The following is a 16021-nucleotide window of genomic DNA, read 5'->3' as shown; positions in this document are numbered from 1 at the left end:
GAAGCCAGCAATCTTAGAAGTAAACTTGATAAGACTGTTTCCTGATTCTTCTTAATTCTTAAGAAATTGGCCACACCCTGAGCTCACTCAACAAGCACTACATTGCACAGGCTTCACATGGAAACTGCTCAGTGGTTTTTCCAGGTGAGTTTGTTAAGACCACGTGATACTGCTGTTCAGGGAAAGAAGAACTGCCATCAATTTTCTGGATAAACCAGGCCAAAACCTGCCAGACTCCTCCCCAGTCCATCCTTCTGTTCCTACTTGTAGAAGATGCCACTGGCGCTAGACGCTGACTGGGTGCTGCCCAAGGGATGCGGCTCCTGCAATGTACAGCCAACATCTGCACAGAACTTCTGGGGTGTCAACATCCAAGTGGGTGCCTTAGGAATAGGCTAGAGGAATACTTCTAATCTGGGGAGCCTCTAAAGCTCTTAGGTAGGACACCTGTCTCTATTTTGAGAGAGGTGGATATTAGTTGTGTGTGAATGACTTATTTTCCTTTGGACTGGAACACAGCTGAAATTGTTTACTTCTTAATTTACTAGCTTTGGAAAGGCAGGGACATGGTGCTTCTTCATACTTTACCTTTGTAGTGTGGAAAACAGCCAACTAGAAACAATCTGCACAGATATTTTATGCAAAGACACAGAAAGGTGTTTGATAGGGTGAGGCTTTTTAAGTGTACTAAACTCCTATGGAGGAACCTTCTCCATGCAAAATATGTTTTACTACTCCAAAGTATCTGTGCTTATTTCCAGACCAAACAAAGCATAATGTTCCTACCTGCATTATGTGTCTCCCGGTTTTTCTTTCTGTGAAATACAAAGGAAAAAGAGTGATATGAAACTGAAGGCAAAAGATCTGCATACAGACAAATATTTATTTTATTATTTCTATTACAGCTAAAAATACTAAACATTATAGTCTGCTCTGTGAAAAAGAACAGCAGAAGTCACAATCAGATGTTCTTAGACATTGGTATTAAATAGTTCTTAACAAAAATTTATTTGTGCTCAGACTTAAATCAATTTCAGTATAACAAGGCACAGTGTAATATTCCACTTGATTATTGGTACATATTTATAGTGCAGAGCTGGGTCTTTATGTTCCTGTTGCACTATGAAGAGTTCAATAAGGCCAAAGATTTTAAAAAATAGTTCTGTTTCTGAGGAACAAGGCAGTTAAGTATTTTCTGAAATGTTGCTTTTACATTCACTGGATCACTGAAACAGGAGAAAACTTCACCACGCACGTTGATTTTCCAGCCACATTGCCTTCAAACATCATAGCTTCTGGTCTCAAAGATGCTTCCTTTATGAGAGAAACCAGAAATACTGTTCCTCTGCAGCTGCTGTTCTGTACTGTCTCAAAATTCTGTATAGGTGTAATTTGGGCATGTGAGGGTTGTCTTTGTTTTCAGATGCTCACCTGGGACTACTGGACTGATGTCAACAAATCATTGTGCAATGCCCCAAATTGCTTTGCTGGCAGTCAGTAAATTCCAAATGTGTACTCTACATATATAAATAAGATGTACTATACATATGCACTAAGACAAATACCTTCAGGAACTATAATGTAGCAAAGCATGTGGTTTCTGGAAAAATCAACATTCCAGAAAAAAAAACAATTTCAAAAAACTTCAGTCCAGCAGCACACTCCCAGTCTAGATGTCTGCTAGGGTACGCAAAAAGCAGAGCAGCATCTTCTGCTGTCCTTTTCAACTGTTACAGAACAGTCCAGATGTAACAAGGAATCTGAGGTAAGAATGCAAGATACACGTGGAAGATGTGTGATTACTATGAGGCACAGTATCCTTCATGCTTTGAGTTGATACTTATTTCTGGTAACTCACTAAAGATAGCGTGCAGCTGGAGTAACTCAGACAGTGATTATGAGACAGTAATGTTACTGTTACAGGGCAGACCCAGAGATATCTGCTAAGAAATAATGCTTAAAGATGATCATTAATACCAAATGTGCACAAGAATATAAGGACTGGAGAGACCCTTCTGTTGTTTGACTGACATTACCAATACAGAACACAAAATACTGAATTAGCTGGGTAAGAAAGTTGAGAAATCTGTGAAGACTGAAAAACTTTCTGTAGGACAAACCACTGTCCTCTCTGAGCTTTTCTTGATCATAAATCATATCCTACATGGTTACCTAGTATAAGATGAATGCTGCATTTAACAAAGGACTGAAGAACTCCCCTATCAATCAGGCATTACATCAACCATGCTACTACAATGGAACGAAACTCTGGAAAAGTTGTAGTGAGCACTCAGTCACCTTGTTACAAATTTTGGTCATAGTGTGTTGCTGTACAGGTGCAGTATGAGTTCCAGCAGAGATTTGAGATGTAAGATCCAGATTCCACTGGGAGTTGAGGAAGAGATCTAAATTACTCTGTCAAAATTAGTTTAGTTACCCCAATATCTACAAGGAGCCTCCACAAAAATAGAGGCTGCGCTCTAACCAAGGCAGAGATGCAGTTTTACACACATCAGAATAGTCAGTGAAATAATTAAAGAATCTCTTTTGCATAAGTGACCCAGGTAGTTATGTCTTCAACAAACAGACAGGGCAAGAGAAAACTTTTGGATCAACCCTGATCAACACTCAGCACTTCTTGTCCATACCCTTATTGCCAAACTTTTAGCTAGAAACTCCGTAACTGCAACACGACCGCAGACCACAGAACTACGAAATAGTCATTTTTCCCCAGAAACTCACCGATGTTGCTTCTTAGTAGGTGTCTCATTCTCTGTCATCTCTGGCATGGTTTCAGAGAAGAGAGCCTGAGGAAAAATCATGGAAGGAATCACCAACTCCCGCAGTCTTCTGAATTCTTAGCACGTGGCATTTGTTACAGGGCTTTGCCTTGGACCACAAGGACAGGGCCCTACTACAGCATAGGCACAAGTCCATTCCTTTGACTCAGAGCAGCTGATTTTTTGAGCATTAAAAATTAAGCACATTACCTATGTTTTGCAAAATGTTTTGCAAAACCGGTCTGTGATGAACTGGTTTCCATTTCCTCAGTTACTTTAAATATAAAAACAATTATAATCCAAACCACTCTAAGCAAACAAGAAATAAAGAGTATGTAATTGTTTTTCAAATGGGAGGAGCAACAGCTGAACGCTCTGTTATCAGCCCTTCCTCACCGAAGATGCACTCAATTCCCAGTTCAAAATAAAGCATGAATGCTAAGCAAAAAACAAGCTACAATGAGGACACTTCATTAACTACAAATTCAGAGTGCTCTAAATGTAGCAGATTACAAAACCTACTCGCTATTAAATTACTGTACAGCTTGAAACAGACAAAAATGACATCCCCTATGTTCTCAGATATGTGAAATTCAGTTAAAATTAAAGTTATGAAATAAAGTTATACATAACAGCATAATAAATTGCACCTAACGTGTCCTCATCTTGAACAGATAGGTAGTCTCTATTCAGACAAAAAAAAATTTATAAAAATATACAAAAGATGAGATTGTCAATGATGGCTGAACATATATCTACCAGAGAAATGAATTTTAGAGAGCAAGTGACATAAATACACTGTAGATGACAACAGGAAAAAGCAGATCTGTTTTTTGATATGTCTCAGCTCCATATTTACTTTTATGCTTCTGTTCACTCTCTCACCAACCAACCTGTTCTTGCAACTCTTCCCATGGGCCCCCAGACTCCTCGTGGCTTCACCTTTCCCTGGTTCCTCCCGGAAAGCTCATCGGCTTCTTTTAACAGGCTTCATATCTTTAGGGTATTTTTTGTCTGTTTGTTTGGACTGCAAGGAAGTAGGGGTGGTTTTTAATATAACTTTCAACACCCAGCAGTTCTTAATGTAAACTGAGCCTACCATTACTGACACTGACATCAAAAACAAACCCCCAAAATAATACCACTACAAACCAGAAAGCCAGTCACCTATAGAGCTCCCAAAGCACAAAGCACACACTTCACAAAGTGCTCCATGCACAAACCTGTGTGTATGTGTGTGTCAAACTAACAGAAATAATCTGTATTGCACCAGAACTGAATTCAGATACTGTTTTTCAGCCTTTATACTCTAGAAGTTATTTGAATGTACTGCATTCTGTAAAGATTAAAGGAGGAGAAACATTAGGGCTGATGCTGTTTACCACTCTAATCTTTAAGCACTTTCTCTGTTCCAGGGAAGACTTGGGAGATGTTGGCAAACCATAAAATAAAGCAAACAGGAAACCACTTATGAATAAATCCAACTCGGGGAACTCAAAAGCACCTGCCGATTTCAGGAACATAATTCAACTCCACCTACGCAACAGTGTCCACACCATCACAAAACTGGACACAATCCTTTCTGAGATGGGTTACAGCATTCCACTGCCCCTCTGGGTGTTATACACAGCCTACCTAAACACAGCCACCCCAGCCCTCCCTAGCCCAGCAATGGGAGCATATCACTTTCTATTTGTATCCCTCCACAGACTTTGCTCTCCCTGTGCTCACTGACCATCCTCTGCATAAATTATGAAAACACCTGACAGAGTTAACAGTCTTTTACTGTGGGAGAAAGCAGTGGTGCAACTTCAGCACTTCCATGCACTCTCTTATAAATTGTGTTACCTCATCTTAAAAACAAGATTTCTTCTCCTTTAAATCCAATTAGCTTATTTCACTAACAAATTTATTCTCGTGTATGTGTAGTAAGATTAATCCAGTTGTTATCCCAGGTCCTCCAAGTTAGTGAAAACTCACAACTGAAAGCCAGGAAAGCCAGTTTCCCACCCAAGGCACCTATAACTTATCCCTCCTATGTACAGCTGGTGATGGTCAGTAGTACTTACTCACTGATTCTAGCTGCATTCACTGTACCAGCTGATGATGAAGGGGTTAGCTGGGAGACTTTAGCAGGTGAGCGATTCTGATTATAAAAAAAAAAATAAAACCTGGTTAGAGCTCAGCCATCTTGGGTGCTGCTGGCAACCAGAGAGATGTTCAAGTGGGCATTGACTGAGGCCAGCACACCTCCTTTCAGCAGGGTTTCCAGTGTGCCAGAGCAGCCCAGCAGAATCTGTATCCATTAAGGCTACCAGCAGAGACAGGAGAAGCAGAGCAGCCACCTGGTGACACTACACTTGTATATCCATCACTGAGGCAGTACCTTGTGTATCAGGTGAGAAACAACTACTCAAGGGGGCAAAGGGGTCATTTAATTTAGTGTGTACAGTACTGTTTCTGTTCAGTGAGGTTGTGAGCACAGAGTACATGGGCATAGTTCTGGTAAAGCAAAGCTCTCAAACACGCTTAGAAAAAGGAAGATGCTGGATTGTATCGTGGGGCAGTCACACACCCTGGTTCTTGATTTCTGTACCACCTATAAAGACAGAGTTGATGTGTCTGTTACTGGGCATTGTTAGACCACAGCAAATATGCTGGAAATCAGAGCAGAAAGATAAAAAAGGTCTTAGTTTTGGTGAACTTAGCCTTTCTGAAAGACTAATGTATTCACCAAGCAACCCTATTTTTTTTAATTTTGCAAATCTATACAGCTTGAGAACCAAAGGATTTTTTCTGTATTATAGTGTATTTAGCATAGAAAGCATTAATGTGGATTTAGATGGCCAGCTACCATGCAGGGCTACAGAAAAAGCACAACTGTGTGAAGGTAAGGGTGTAAAAAAGCACCCACCCACAAATACCCTTTCCCAGAACAGACACAGCTGTTCTGACTCCAGCTGCACAGTCCAGAACACATTCACAACCCCATCTTTCCCCTGCCCTAAGTCACAGCACCCACTTCTCCCTCCTGACATGAGTTCTCCATACTCCTATATTTTGTCTTCTTCTGTGTCCACTCAGCAAAATGCTTTTTCCTAACAGCAGCATCCCTATCTCCCAAAGTCATGATATACACAATATTCCAATTGCCTTCTTTCTTGATGCTGAGCAGATGCCTAAACGATCGAGCAATTCATTGTATACGGTATTTTGGAAGACAGATAAGATAGACAAGGCCTTAGTGAAAATTCGTGCTGTAATTTATTAATACAGTTTCTAACTATTTTTTCATCCTGAGAAAGAATGGAAAATCTTTATTACATGTCAAAGACCTCACTTCTTTCTTCCTCCTCTGCCCTTTTTTAAAAATTATGTCAGTAAGCTTCTTCCAAGTGATGCTGTTCCTTGCACATTTCAAGCCCTTTGCTGCCACACTGGGTGCAGAAGCTCCACAAATGTAAACTTAAAGTCTGTATTTGAGATGCTTCAGTTCCACTGGGATCTGCAGCCCATTTCATACAGGAGACATGGCACAGGAATGCAGCAACTGTTACCCTAACTTCACCTTACTGTGGAATTACTTTAGGTGAAGTTTATCAGTTTACCACTCAACCAATGCTCCCACTTTTGTGGTCCCAATAGGAAAAAGCAAGGCTGTACACATTATCTAATTAACCAATTAGTTTATTTCGAGTTCCACTGAAAAGAGGTGGTTAAATTTGTTAAACAACACTTGTATAAAACTCTGGGCTTTCTACTGATGGATTGTACCATGAGAAATATGGCGAACTGAAGTTGTTTTTTCCCATTCTTATTCTGTAAGGACAGAAACCTTTGTATTTTACTTCATACTCCATAAAACAGCTCAAGCTGGCAACACCAGGGAGGAGGTTTTTCTTAAGGGCTGCTGAAAAAATGGGCTTTGTGAACTAAAAAGAAAATAAAAATACTGCCTAAGTGGAGACTTCTGAGGGCTGATGAATGTTTATGCTCTCTCCATTTCTTCCCCTCATGAAGACCAGAGCTTTGACTGTGGGTTTCTCTTTACTTCTTCCACATCAAGTAATGCTTCTTCATGGCGAGATTCCTTCACCAATTCTCTAAAGCAGAAGACATGTATTTGCCTTATAAGCTCAGAGACAAATGTATTTTAAGTTCACTCATGAAATATGCTCACTTAACTCAGCTGAATGTCACCTGCAGAGAAAACATAGCAAAATCCAAATTCTTAAAACAGATGAAGAAGCAGCAACACATCATTTGTATTTATTTAGTACCAAGCTTCCCTCAAGCTTTATGTAGTTAATAGCTTTTATGTCAACCTAAAATATTGATTTTAATTTAAATGCAATGGCATCCTCAGAAATTAAAGGATACTTTGTGTTCTGAAGATTTAAGTTCAACATAATTTAATCTCTTCTATAGTTCTGAAACATAGGGTATAAAACTTAAAACCAATTTGTTTAAGTGTCTTCTTGTCTACCACCCATCTTTGCTGGTATTATTCAGCAAATTTTATGAAATCTCTTCTTCAAAACATGCACTCAGCAAATTGATGAAAAAGCTAATTTAGATTATTTTATTTGGCATTATTTTTTCACTCCTTATTTAGGAATTGTTTCCAAGCTTAATATTCATTTTAAGAAAGAAAATAATTATTCCAATCTGTTATCTTTGGCTGTACAAAACAATCTTCCTCAAATTAGTAAGGCCATTCCATTCTTCTGTATCAGGCAGAAAGAATCTTTTTAATATGCAGCTACACATATTCTGTAAATCTACCAGCAGACCAAATCTTTCTTCCTCTTAATATCCTTCAGCAAGCTTATGCTGTTACACTGCTGCAATCTCACAGTTCTTACTGCTTTTTATACCTCATGTAGTCAGTCTTAATGTAAAGCTAAGATCAATTCCAAGGCATAGATAAGAACTACTCAAATGCTTTTTTCTGAGAGTGTCTTCTTCATCCAAGCAACTCCTGGAACTGACGTTTCCAATCTTCCATGCATGTTTTAGAACAAGGCTAGCTTCAACCAGGGACTTAATCCAGGCTTTTAATGACAAGCAAGCTGCCCTTGAAATCAAGAGACACAATTTACTGCCCTTTCTTTATTCCCCCTTGGAATGGTTCTATTCTAATTTTGTATTTACATAATAAAATGACTGCAGGAAATGTAACTCAAAGCTTACCTTTGTGATTGTTACCTGTGTGTATTAACTACTGTGGCCTATCAAAGTAACCTGGAAAGACTATCATACAGGAAAATGAAAAAGGCTATTTTTCCTGGTAAGAAGGGAAATAAAATAGCAATCTATCTATCTACCTATCTATTTGGTTTCTGAAGAAATTGAGGTTTTCCTATTACTGTGTCCCTTAATCCACTCCCTCACAACAACAGCTGGGCCCACTGACTGACCTAACTGCAACCTCTCAAAAAGATGAAGTTCCCAGATGTTTACAGAAACCTGGGAGTGAGCACAGGAGGAGGAGTGAGGTTAGGTAAAGGATTGGACACAGCTGGGTCTGTGACCAGCTCTGGCTGACCAGCTGGCTCAGAGTGGGCACAGCCACCTTGTGCTGAGGAAGATGCATGAGGGATTAAACAGCATGACAGACTTCTTTTGACTTTTCACAAAATACACATTCCTGATGCAAACCAGTTGAGAGTTTCCCAGGGCAACCAAACTGTTCCCAGAGCTTCTGCAAAAGTTAGGAAAAGAAATCCAAAGCCAATAAGCTAAAACTTGTTACACAGGGCAACTTTTTTTTTTTTTTTAAAGGTGCTTGCAAATAACAGAAAGAAGACTTCACTGCTTTTAGATATTTTTACTCTGCCTCTTCTGTTTGTATTATATAAACTCAAATATATTGGTATTTTTCCTCCTGATGACTTAAAGCAATAAAGTTTTAGTAAGGCTCACATAAGAATATGCAAGAGAACTAGAAAGAAAATGTCTGGGGTTTTTTTTGTAACAGCATTGGAGGAAGAGAAAGGGTAATTACTCAAGTGATATTCCCTCATATCTACATTAGTTTTGGTTTTATTTGTAATTTTCAAAATACCAAAGGCAATTGCTCTGACTATTTACTAATATGCAGTTGAAGGACAGCACGGGTGTAGGGTAATTCTGAGAAATCCTGACAGATCTGCTTAAGCAAACTTCAGAAAGAAAAAAAAAAAAAAGAAACTTCCCTGTTAAACACCTGAAGATCCACTTGTCATATTTATTCTTTGTCTACTTTGTTGTTCCTAAGTACAGCATCATTTCTTTCTAAACCTCAGAGGAGGGGCAGAGAGAGAGCTCATGTCCACAGAACCAAGTCTCTTACTCACTGCTTATGGTCTGGGAAGTATTTAAGGAGAGGTATCTCTGGACGTTTTGCACCCAGATGAGAGCTGCTGCCACCCTCACACATTGTGCAGATGATCTTGGTACTGCAAACAGGCTGAAGCACACACAGTGCAAGTAAAGGAAGATGCCTACAGGAACGATCTCCTGTGGTCTGGAGGAATTGTGACAGGGAAGCAGGTATTTGGGAACTGAAGAGCTGGAATTATGCAACCAGCGCACAAGCCAGAATCACAAAGACCAGAGATCTCACCTTAAAGCGTGTCCTCAGCTACTTTAGATCAAAGTAAGGGGAACATCACGCTTTTCTTTAGGAAATCAAAAAGGAATGACCAGGGAAATGCTCTTGATCCCCTGTTCTCCATGTATTATGTTGAGATTCACAAGTTACCACATACCAATTTCACTAAGAAGTGAGAAAGTATGAGAAATGTCTCTGTGTTGCAAGACAGTGCTCATCTCCCTGGCTTCCAAAGCCCAGTGATCCGTGGTACACTTCAAAATAGAAAATTCTTTTCAAAGAGAAGATAGACATCTAATTATGCTGTGCTTGACAAAGGAGCCACAAGTGTGTTTTGATGGTGAAAGCTAAGTGGATACAAAGTGAATTGCAGACACCTTCATCCTAACAGGATGACCCTGACAGGGTCATCACCTCTGTGTGGGTTAGGGTTAGGTTACCTGTATCAGATGACAAAGATTGCCTGCATCAGGCTGAGGCTGAGAGTGCTCTCCCACTCACTCCTGTGCCAGAGCATCTGTTGGTGAGCCCAACCTTGCAGCAGCATGTCGCCTAAAGAACAAATAATTCTTTTCCTGAAAAAAGCTGAAACGTGTAAGTCATCATGGTCTCCCAGTGCTGTGACCAAGATGGTTATTTATAACACAGAAATCTATCCATATACGAAAGCTGTATTTGAAACACCCAAGACTGACTGGATAAATGTAGAAGCTGTAAGTCACAGAATCACAAAATGGTTTGGGTTGGAAGGAACTTTAAAAATCGTCCCATTCCAAGCCCCCTGCCATGGGCAGGGACACCTCTCACTAGACCAGGTTGCTCAGAACCCCATCCAGCCTGGCCTTGAACAGTTCCAGGCACAGGGCATCTGCAGCTTCCCTGGGCAACCTGTTCCAGCAAGAGCCAGTCCAATTCTGCTTTCTCATGTGACCTTATCTACAAATGACATCTCTATTTAAAGAGCAGTACCTCATCACAGGGCCTAATAACCAATTTAGAATTACAACATAAAAACATTCATTTTGGCTACAATGATTTAGCCAGAGCACTTTTCTTTGCTTCACTGCTTGGGTTTTAAGCTGAGCTCTTTTTGTTCTGCAACTACAAAGGATTCTCACAGTCTGTTTTTAAAACTGCATACGATCCCAAGGAGGTATCAAGGCCTTTTTTGACACGTGCCAAACTGCCTTGCTGCTCTCTCCTGAGGACTCTAACTAACAAGCAGTGCAAAATACCCTAGAACCGAAATGTTCAGGGCATCCAGAGAGTTTATGTGTCAAATTTTTTAATTCATCTTTTCAGATATGAGTCATTCAGTACAAAGGATTACACAGTCAAGTTCTTGAATATTTTATAGGCTTGGGGTTTGAGAAATCTGACACAAACTAAGAACTCATCAAGGGTTCATGATATAGGAAGCAATATTCCATGGGCCTGCACTACAAAGCCCCTCCACAACATGCAGAAGAGATCAATCCTGAGATTCTGTTACAAACACTGCCCTTACAGAGTTAAGGGGTTTCCCTACGAATCTTAACGGGGCCAAAGGCAAAAAATGGCTGAGGAAGAAGGTACCATAAAACAGTATTTCAGTTTTAATGTATAAGCTCATCAAACAAACTCACTAATTACACTTCAGTGAGCTTTAAAAAACAAGCGCACACACACTCTACCCCCAAACCCAAGAAAACCAAACAAAACCCCCCAACCTTGCAAGGTACATTTTATAGGCAGACTACTCACAAAAGGTTTTAGTGGGCAGAAGGTTGCTCATTCTCCTTCAGAACCTCAGTGCAATTACACCTTTGCTTTTCAGAGGATTTTTTCTTGGACCCATAAAGTGGGTCCACTGGACAATTACTTCAGTTCCAGGAATAAAGGACTCATCTCGCAATCTGGATGTTTGACAGTTGTGAATAATACTGGCAGGGATAAAGTTGCACATTATTTCAATTATATTTAACACACAGGTCCAAACTAAAGATATGTGAGCCCAGATGACCAGAGAAAGTAAGCACACTTTTGTAACACTTTCAAAGAGGAAATTTAAAATCAAGATCAACGCATGTTAGACACAAGAAAATGCAACTACTAGGTGCAAATCCATAAAAAACCTGAATTCAATTATTCCACCACTTTAGGAACCACTTATTTATCTTAGGAGAATTACTCTACATGAGCTACCCAGAGTAAATAAGTAGTTCTGAAAGCACTAGGAAAAGCAAACAAGACTACAGCAGAAATTTAGCACTGAAAATGGAGAAGAAACTAAAACCAGATTTCAAAGTTACTACTTTGCAGAGGTCTGAAAGGAATGGATAAAGGGGACAGACTTATACCATGATCCTGCAAGTTTTACTTCATTAAAAAAATCATTCCTTAAAATGAAAATGCCTTACCTCTACTCTATCTTCTTCTATAACTGTGTGAAACCACCTCCCTACGGCCACCCAAGACTGACTTGGCAAAAATACCTTAAAGTGAAACTAGGAGTGGGAGAACTCCATTGCATTCCTTAGCAAGGGATAGCTCACACAGTTAATACTTCCATGCTAGGAAACACTGGGTCCTTCCATTCCCACCCAGAAAAAACCAGAAGAACCACAAAGTAAGATGGACTGTAAAGCCTCTTGAGACAATTTACAAGTGGGATTCTCCCAGAGCCTTCTCTTCTTCAGGCTGAACAATCCCTTGGGATCTCAAGACAAGAGATACTGCTGTACCTTAACCATCTTTGTGGCCTTTCAATGGACTCTCTATGGTACATCCATGTCTTTCTCATACTGGGGAACCTAAAACTCTACACAGGATGCCAGTGCCAAGTGCAGTGGAAGGATCACCTCTCTCAGCTCACTGACACTCCTGTATCAAATGGAGCCCACTGACCCCCTTTGCCACAAGGACACTTTGTTGGCTCATGTTCAGCTTGGTGTCTACCAGGTCCTTTTCTGCCAAGGTGCTTTCCAGCTGCATGGCCCCCACTATATATTGGTGGACTGAGTTGTTCTTCCCCAAGTGCAGGATTTTGCCCTTGTTGAACTGCATGAAATTCCTGTCAGCCCATTTCTCCTAGCAATAAAGGGAAAATCTATGAGATGGTTATCCTTCCCTACTGTCCCAAATCCTTCAAAATAACGTTGAGAGATGTAGCCTCCCCCCTGGTTCATGGGCACTCCTCACCCAGGAGGCCAGATGAGAACACTACTTCAACTTAAATTTTACTCAGCAGAAGGATCACAGAGACACCCCACACTCCCAAATAAGTACACTGAAACAACTGCTTTTCAAAATGGCAGTGCTGGCTTAATATTTGTGAAACTATGACCCAAGATGATGCCAAAACTAGTTAAGCTTCTCCAGTTACAGAAGAAGTCATAGCATTTACAGCAGGTGAAAGACTTACATAGAAGAAGCAGGGATTTAAGCTATAGATGCACAATAGTTAAACATTACTGAATTAAAGCATCTCTGAATATTAAGGATACTCCAATAGTCAAAATATGAAATGGTGTTCCTTATTGCTGATTTGGAGCCCCATTTTACTATTGGAGTAAATGAGCAAGAAGAGCTGTAGCATGAAGCTTTTTAAAAGAACTGCATTCAATTTCTAGCTAACAACATCACTGATGCACGAAAGCAAAGCAGAGTCCAACTTCAAAGGCTGAAGGCTGGCATGAATTAAGTGTCCCAGAAGCCGACCACATTACAGACTACAGTTGGAGGCAGACACCCCAACCGGACAATATTATTTTCACTTTAAATTTCAGCTTGAAGAATAAACAAATCTTTAAGCTCTCCTCACCCCATAAAACCCTTACACTGCTATTAAGTGTGTCAGCAGGCTAATGGACAATGTTTTCAATAATCTTCTCATGGCACTGCCCACCACACCAAAAGCTGGAAAAACGGATCACAGGTACTGAGGAACCTGTATTTAGACCTAAAAGTTAATAGCTCCATACTTGGATTACTCCAGCCTCACTAGAGGTGGACCACAAAGAACTCATTCAGGTTATCAGAGTAGCAGCAGGACTGAGATGTGCTTTTAGATGGAGCTGATTTCAATTCATGGTTTTCACATTGGTCAGTTAACCTGACAGAAGTTCAGGTAACTGAGTGAGACAAGCACTTGTTACCAGGAAGCATGAAACATTTTTAGCAGCCTAGTACTTTCTTCTTATCTGAATCACAATGGCACAAAGCGTGGCTGATGTAAGAGATTGCCATCGCAAGTCATGGCTGCAAAAGTAACTCATTCACCTTAGAGGACTAAAGCCATAGCTTTTCATACAGGAAACAAACCCAGTTTACACACAATTTGCCAATCTTGTGCACACAGCAGAACCTCTTTCGAGCTCACTCAAAGCATGACAACAGCCCTACGCTGGTAAGGTAGCAAACCAAAGTACACTTTGGACACATTATATCCACATATAAAAGCTGGAATTGTATTTTAATCAGCAAGTTAAGTCAGCATTACATAAACTGGGCACTGCACAACATTTCCAAATCAAGGAGTTGAAACCTTTCCATGTTTTATTGTAATCTGAAATAGCTCAAACACCGCTTGAACACCCCCCCCCACATTAAGACTGAATACATATCACAGCCCAGAGTTTCAGATGAGACAGTTTTCAATTAAATAACACTACTGAGCCATGTCCCTGATGAAAATGCCAGTGAAGCTGTGCATACAACCCAGGTGTTTAAATGAAAATGGACGTGTAAATGTGTGCATGCCTACCATCTAACAGCTTTAACATTCCTAATCTTTTCATAACAACTCCAGTTATAAATCTCAGGGCTCTGAAGAAGTGTACTTGCCTCCAGCCAGATGGACTGTCTATCCACACTATTGCCAGTCACTTTCTAACTGTAATTCTTCATCTCAGCCATGTTTGTGACTCCTTTATTCAAATTAAGTCCCTCAGGACTTTTCCTATTTTGGAAGGTATAACTGTCCTTCAAAGCAGCACAGACTTCATGGTATTTTTCACAAGTTCTTGCAACACAACCAACCATTCATTGGGAAATCCTTCAAATCAAATGCTACGCTACTTATATCTCCCCCCTAGCCAGGTGTCACTTACAAAGTTATTTTTAAGACCTTAAAAAGCACCACTGTAAAGAAATTAAGCCACAGAATGGCTCTTGTCAAATCTAGCAAGTCACAGCCCTTGACTTCCTCACATGCCTATTTCTTTCTACAGCATCCAGCTTCAACTCATGCACTGTATTAATTCAGATCCAAGCGAGATGTGATTGGTTACAATGTCACACACCTTGCATCACAGCACTTGGCAAATTAAAAGCATGCTTAAATATTTGGAATGCACTATCCCAAATCTCTCTGTAGCCTTATTCATTATACTTCAGTATGTGGAAGCCAGAGGTGTTCTTACAACTTCAGCACATGGGGGAAACCATCAACAACCAAACAATGGTCAAAAAGTACCTCTGTAACTCCTCTGCCTAAAAAGAGTCAGCAGCATCCCCTACATTCACCCAAGAAGAGCCGAGGTGAAAAGCAGCAGAAGTAGCTCAGCCAGCAGAACACATTCACAGAATCTTTGCCTTCTTGTTCCCAAGATGTCTTTGACATTTCAGAACACAGCTAAACTTCAGCTACAAATGAGAGTCCACAATGCACACAGCAGGCATGGGCCAGGCACATGTCACAGGGCCACTCGAGTGACAGTCACTTCTGTCCCTGGCCAGCTCCTCAGAACACTACTCAACAAACCAGGAATGAAAGCAGCAAACCCACTACCAAAAACTTACATCCTAATTATCTCTTTGCAGCTGTCAGACTCCTCCAGGATCCACCACCATTTTTCATCTACTCCGTTAAAATCTTCCCATGTATCCATAACCTACGGGAATAAGTAAGTCTCTAAGGGAATAAGTAATTTCCAAACACTTCAAAATTTGCAATGTTCTTGTACTGCTTCACATACCTGACATGGTATTTGGAATACAAGCACCTTAAAAATCATGCTCACAACACGAGCATTTTTCTAAGCTTATTTCCCATTCAGTAGCAAATGTATTTTCAGTTGTCAAATCTATTTAATCCTGAAATGTACCTATGAATTATTGCTATGGCTCTAACTGAAAATCAAAAAAGTTCTAAATCTTTATAATAATAAACACTTACTCATAGGAAGTTTCTTCCTTCCCATTTGTCTGATTGCTGCACACAATTCACGAGCAAGAAACAAGGTTCTGCAGCTGGTTAAAGCTTATTCATAGGAAGTTTCTTCCTTCCCATTTGTCTGACTGCTGTACACAATTCACGAGCAAGAAACAAGGTTCTGCAGCTGGTTAAAGCGCTACATAACACAATCATATAAATAAGATGCTCCCAATGGCTTGTACATTAAAAGTAAAGCTAATATCGTGCTTCCAAAATAAGATGTTACATTACCTGACTTCTGGATGCTTAACTGTGCCATCATTAAGTTATCTCTGCTAGTAGTACTTAATAATTGCATGTCTAGATGAAGTCTAACAGAAGTCCAAGCTATTATGTGAAAAGCAAAAGTTAAGTTTGGTGATTTTTGTAGTTATGGACAGAAACTCAACACATCACTATTCCCTTTTTCTTCGCCTTACTTCCAATTTTTCCCTACAGACTTCCCTGGAC

At 40.1% G+C, this 16021-nt stretch overlaps 1 protein-coding gene across 4 annotated transcripts in view; it reads right to left on the bottom strand.

Moving 5' to 3' along the window:
• USF3 (upstream transcription factor family member 3) overlaps nt 1–16021 on the bottom strand; it is a 32759-nt gene that overhangs the window by 15683 nt on the left and 1055 nt on the right. The window contains exons 1-5 of one of the 4 annotated variants that reach the window (XM_069019304.1): nt 5031–5451; nt 4850–4926; nt 3674–3807; nt 2743–2807; nt 787–815 (exon numbers count right to left, since the gene is read on the bottom strand). In XM_069019304.1, the coding sequence (XP_068875405.1) occupies nt 787–815; nt 2743–2789 (76 nt within the window). In that variant the 5' untranslated portion in view covers nt 2790–2807; nt 3674–3807; nt 4850–4926; nt 5031–5451. Of the gene's footprint in view, nt 1–786; nt 816–2742; nt 2808–3673; nt 3808–4849; nt 5452–16021 lie in introns of those variants that run through there. The other 3 variants (XM_069019283.1, XM_069019275.1, XM_069019293.1) reach the window with 3 other exon arrangements.

This window comes from Aphelocoma coerulescens, chromosome 1 (genome assembly GCF_041296385.1).
Source record: "Aphelocoma coerulescens isolate FSJ_1873_10779 chromosome 1, UR_Acoe_1.0, whole genome shotgun sequence".
Lineage (NCBI taxonomy): Eukaryota > Metazoa > Chordata > Aves > Passeriformes > Corvidae > Aphelocoma > Aphelocoma coerulescens.
The sequence above is the reverse complement of the archived record's forward strand: the minus strand, read 5'-3'. Positions and strand labels throughout refer to the sequence as shown.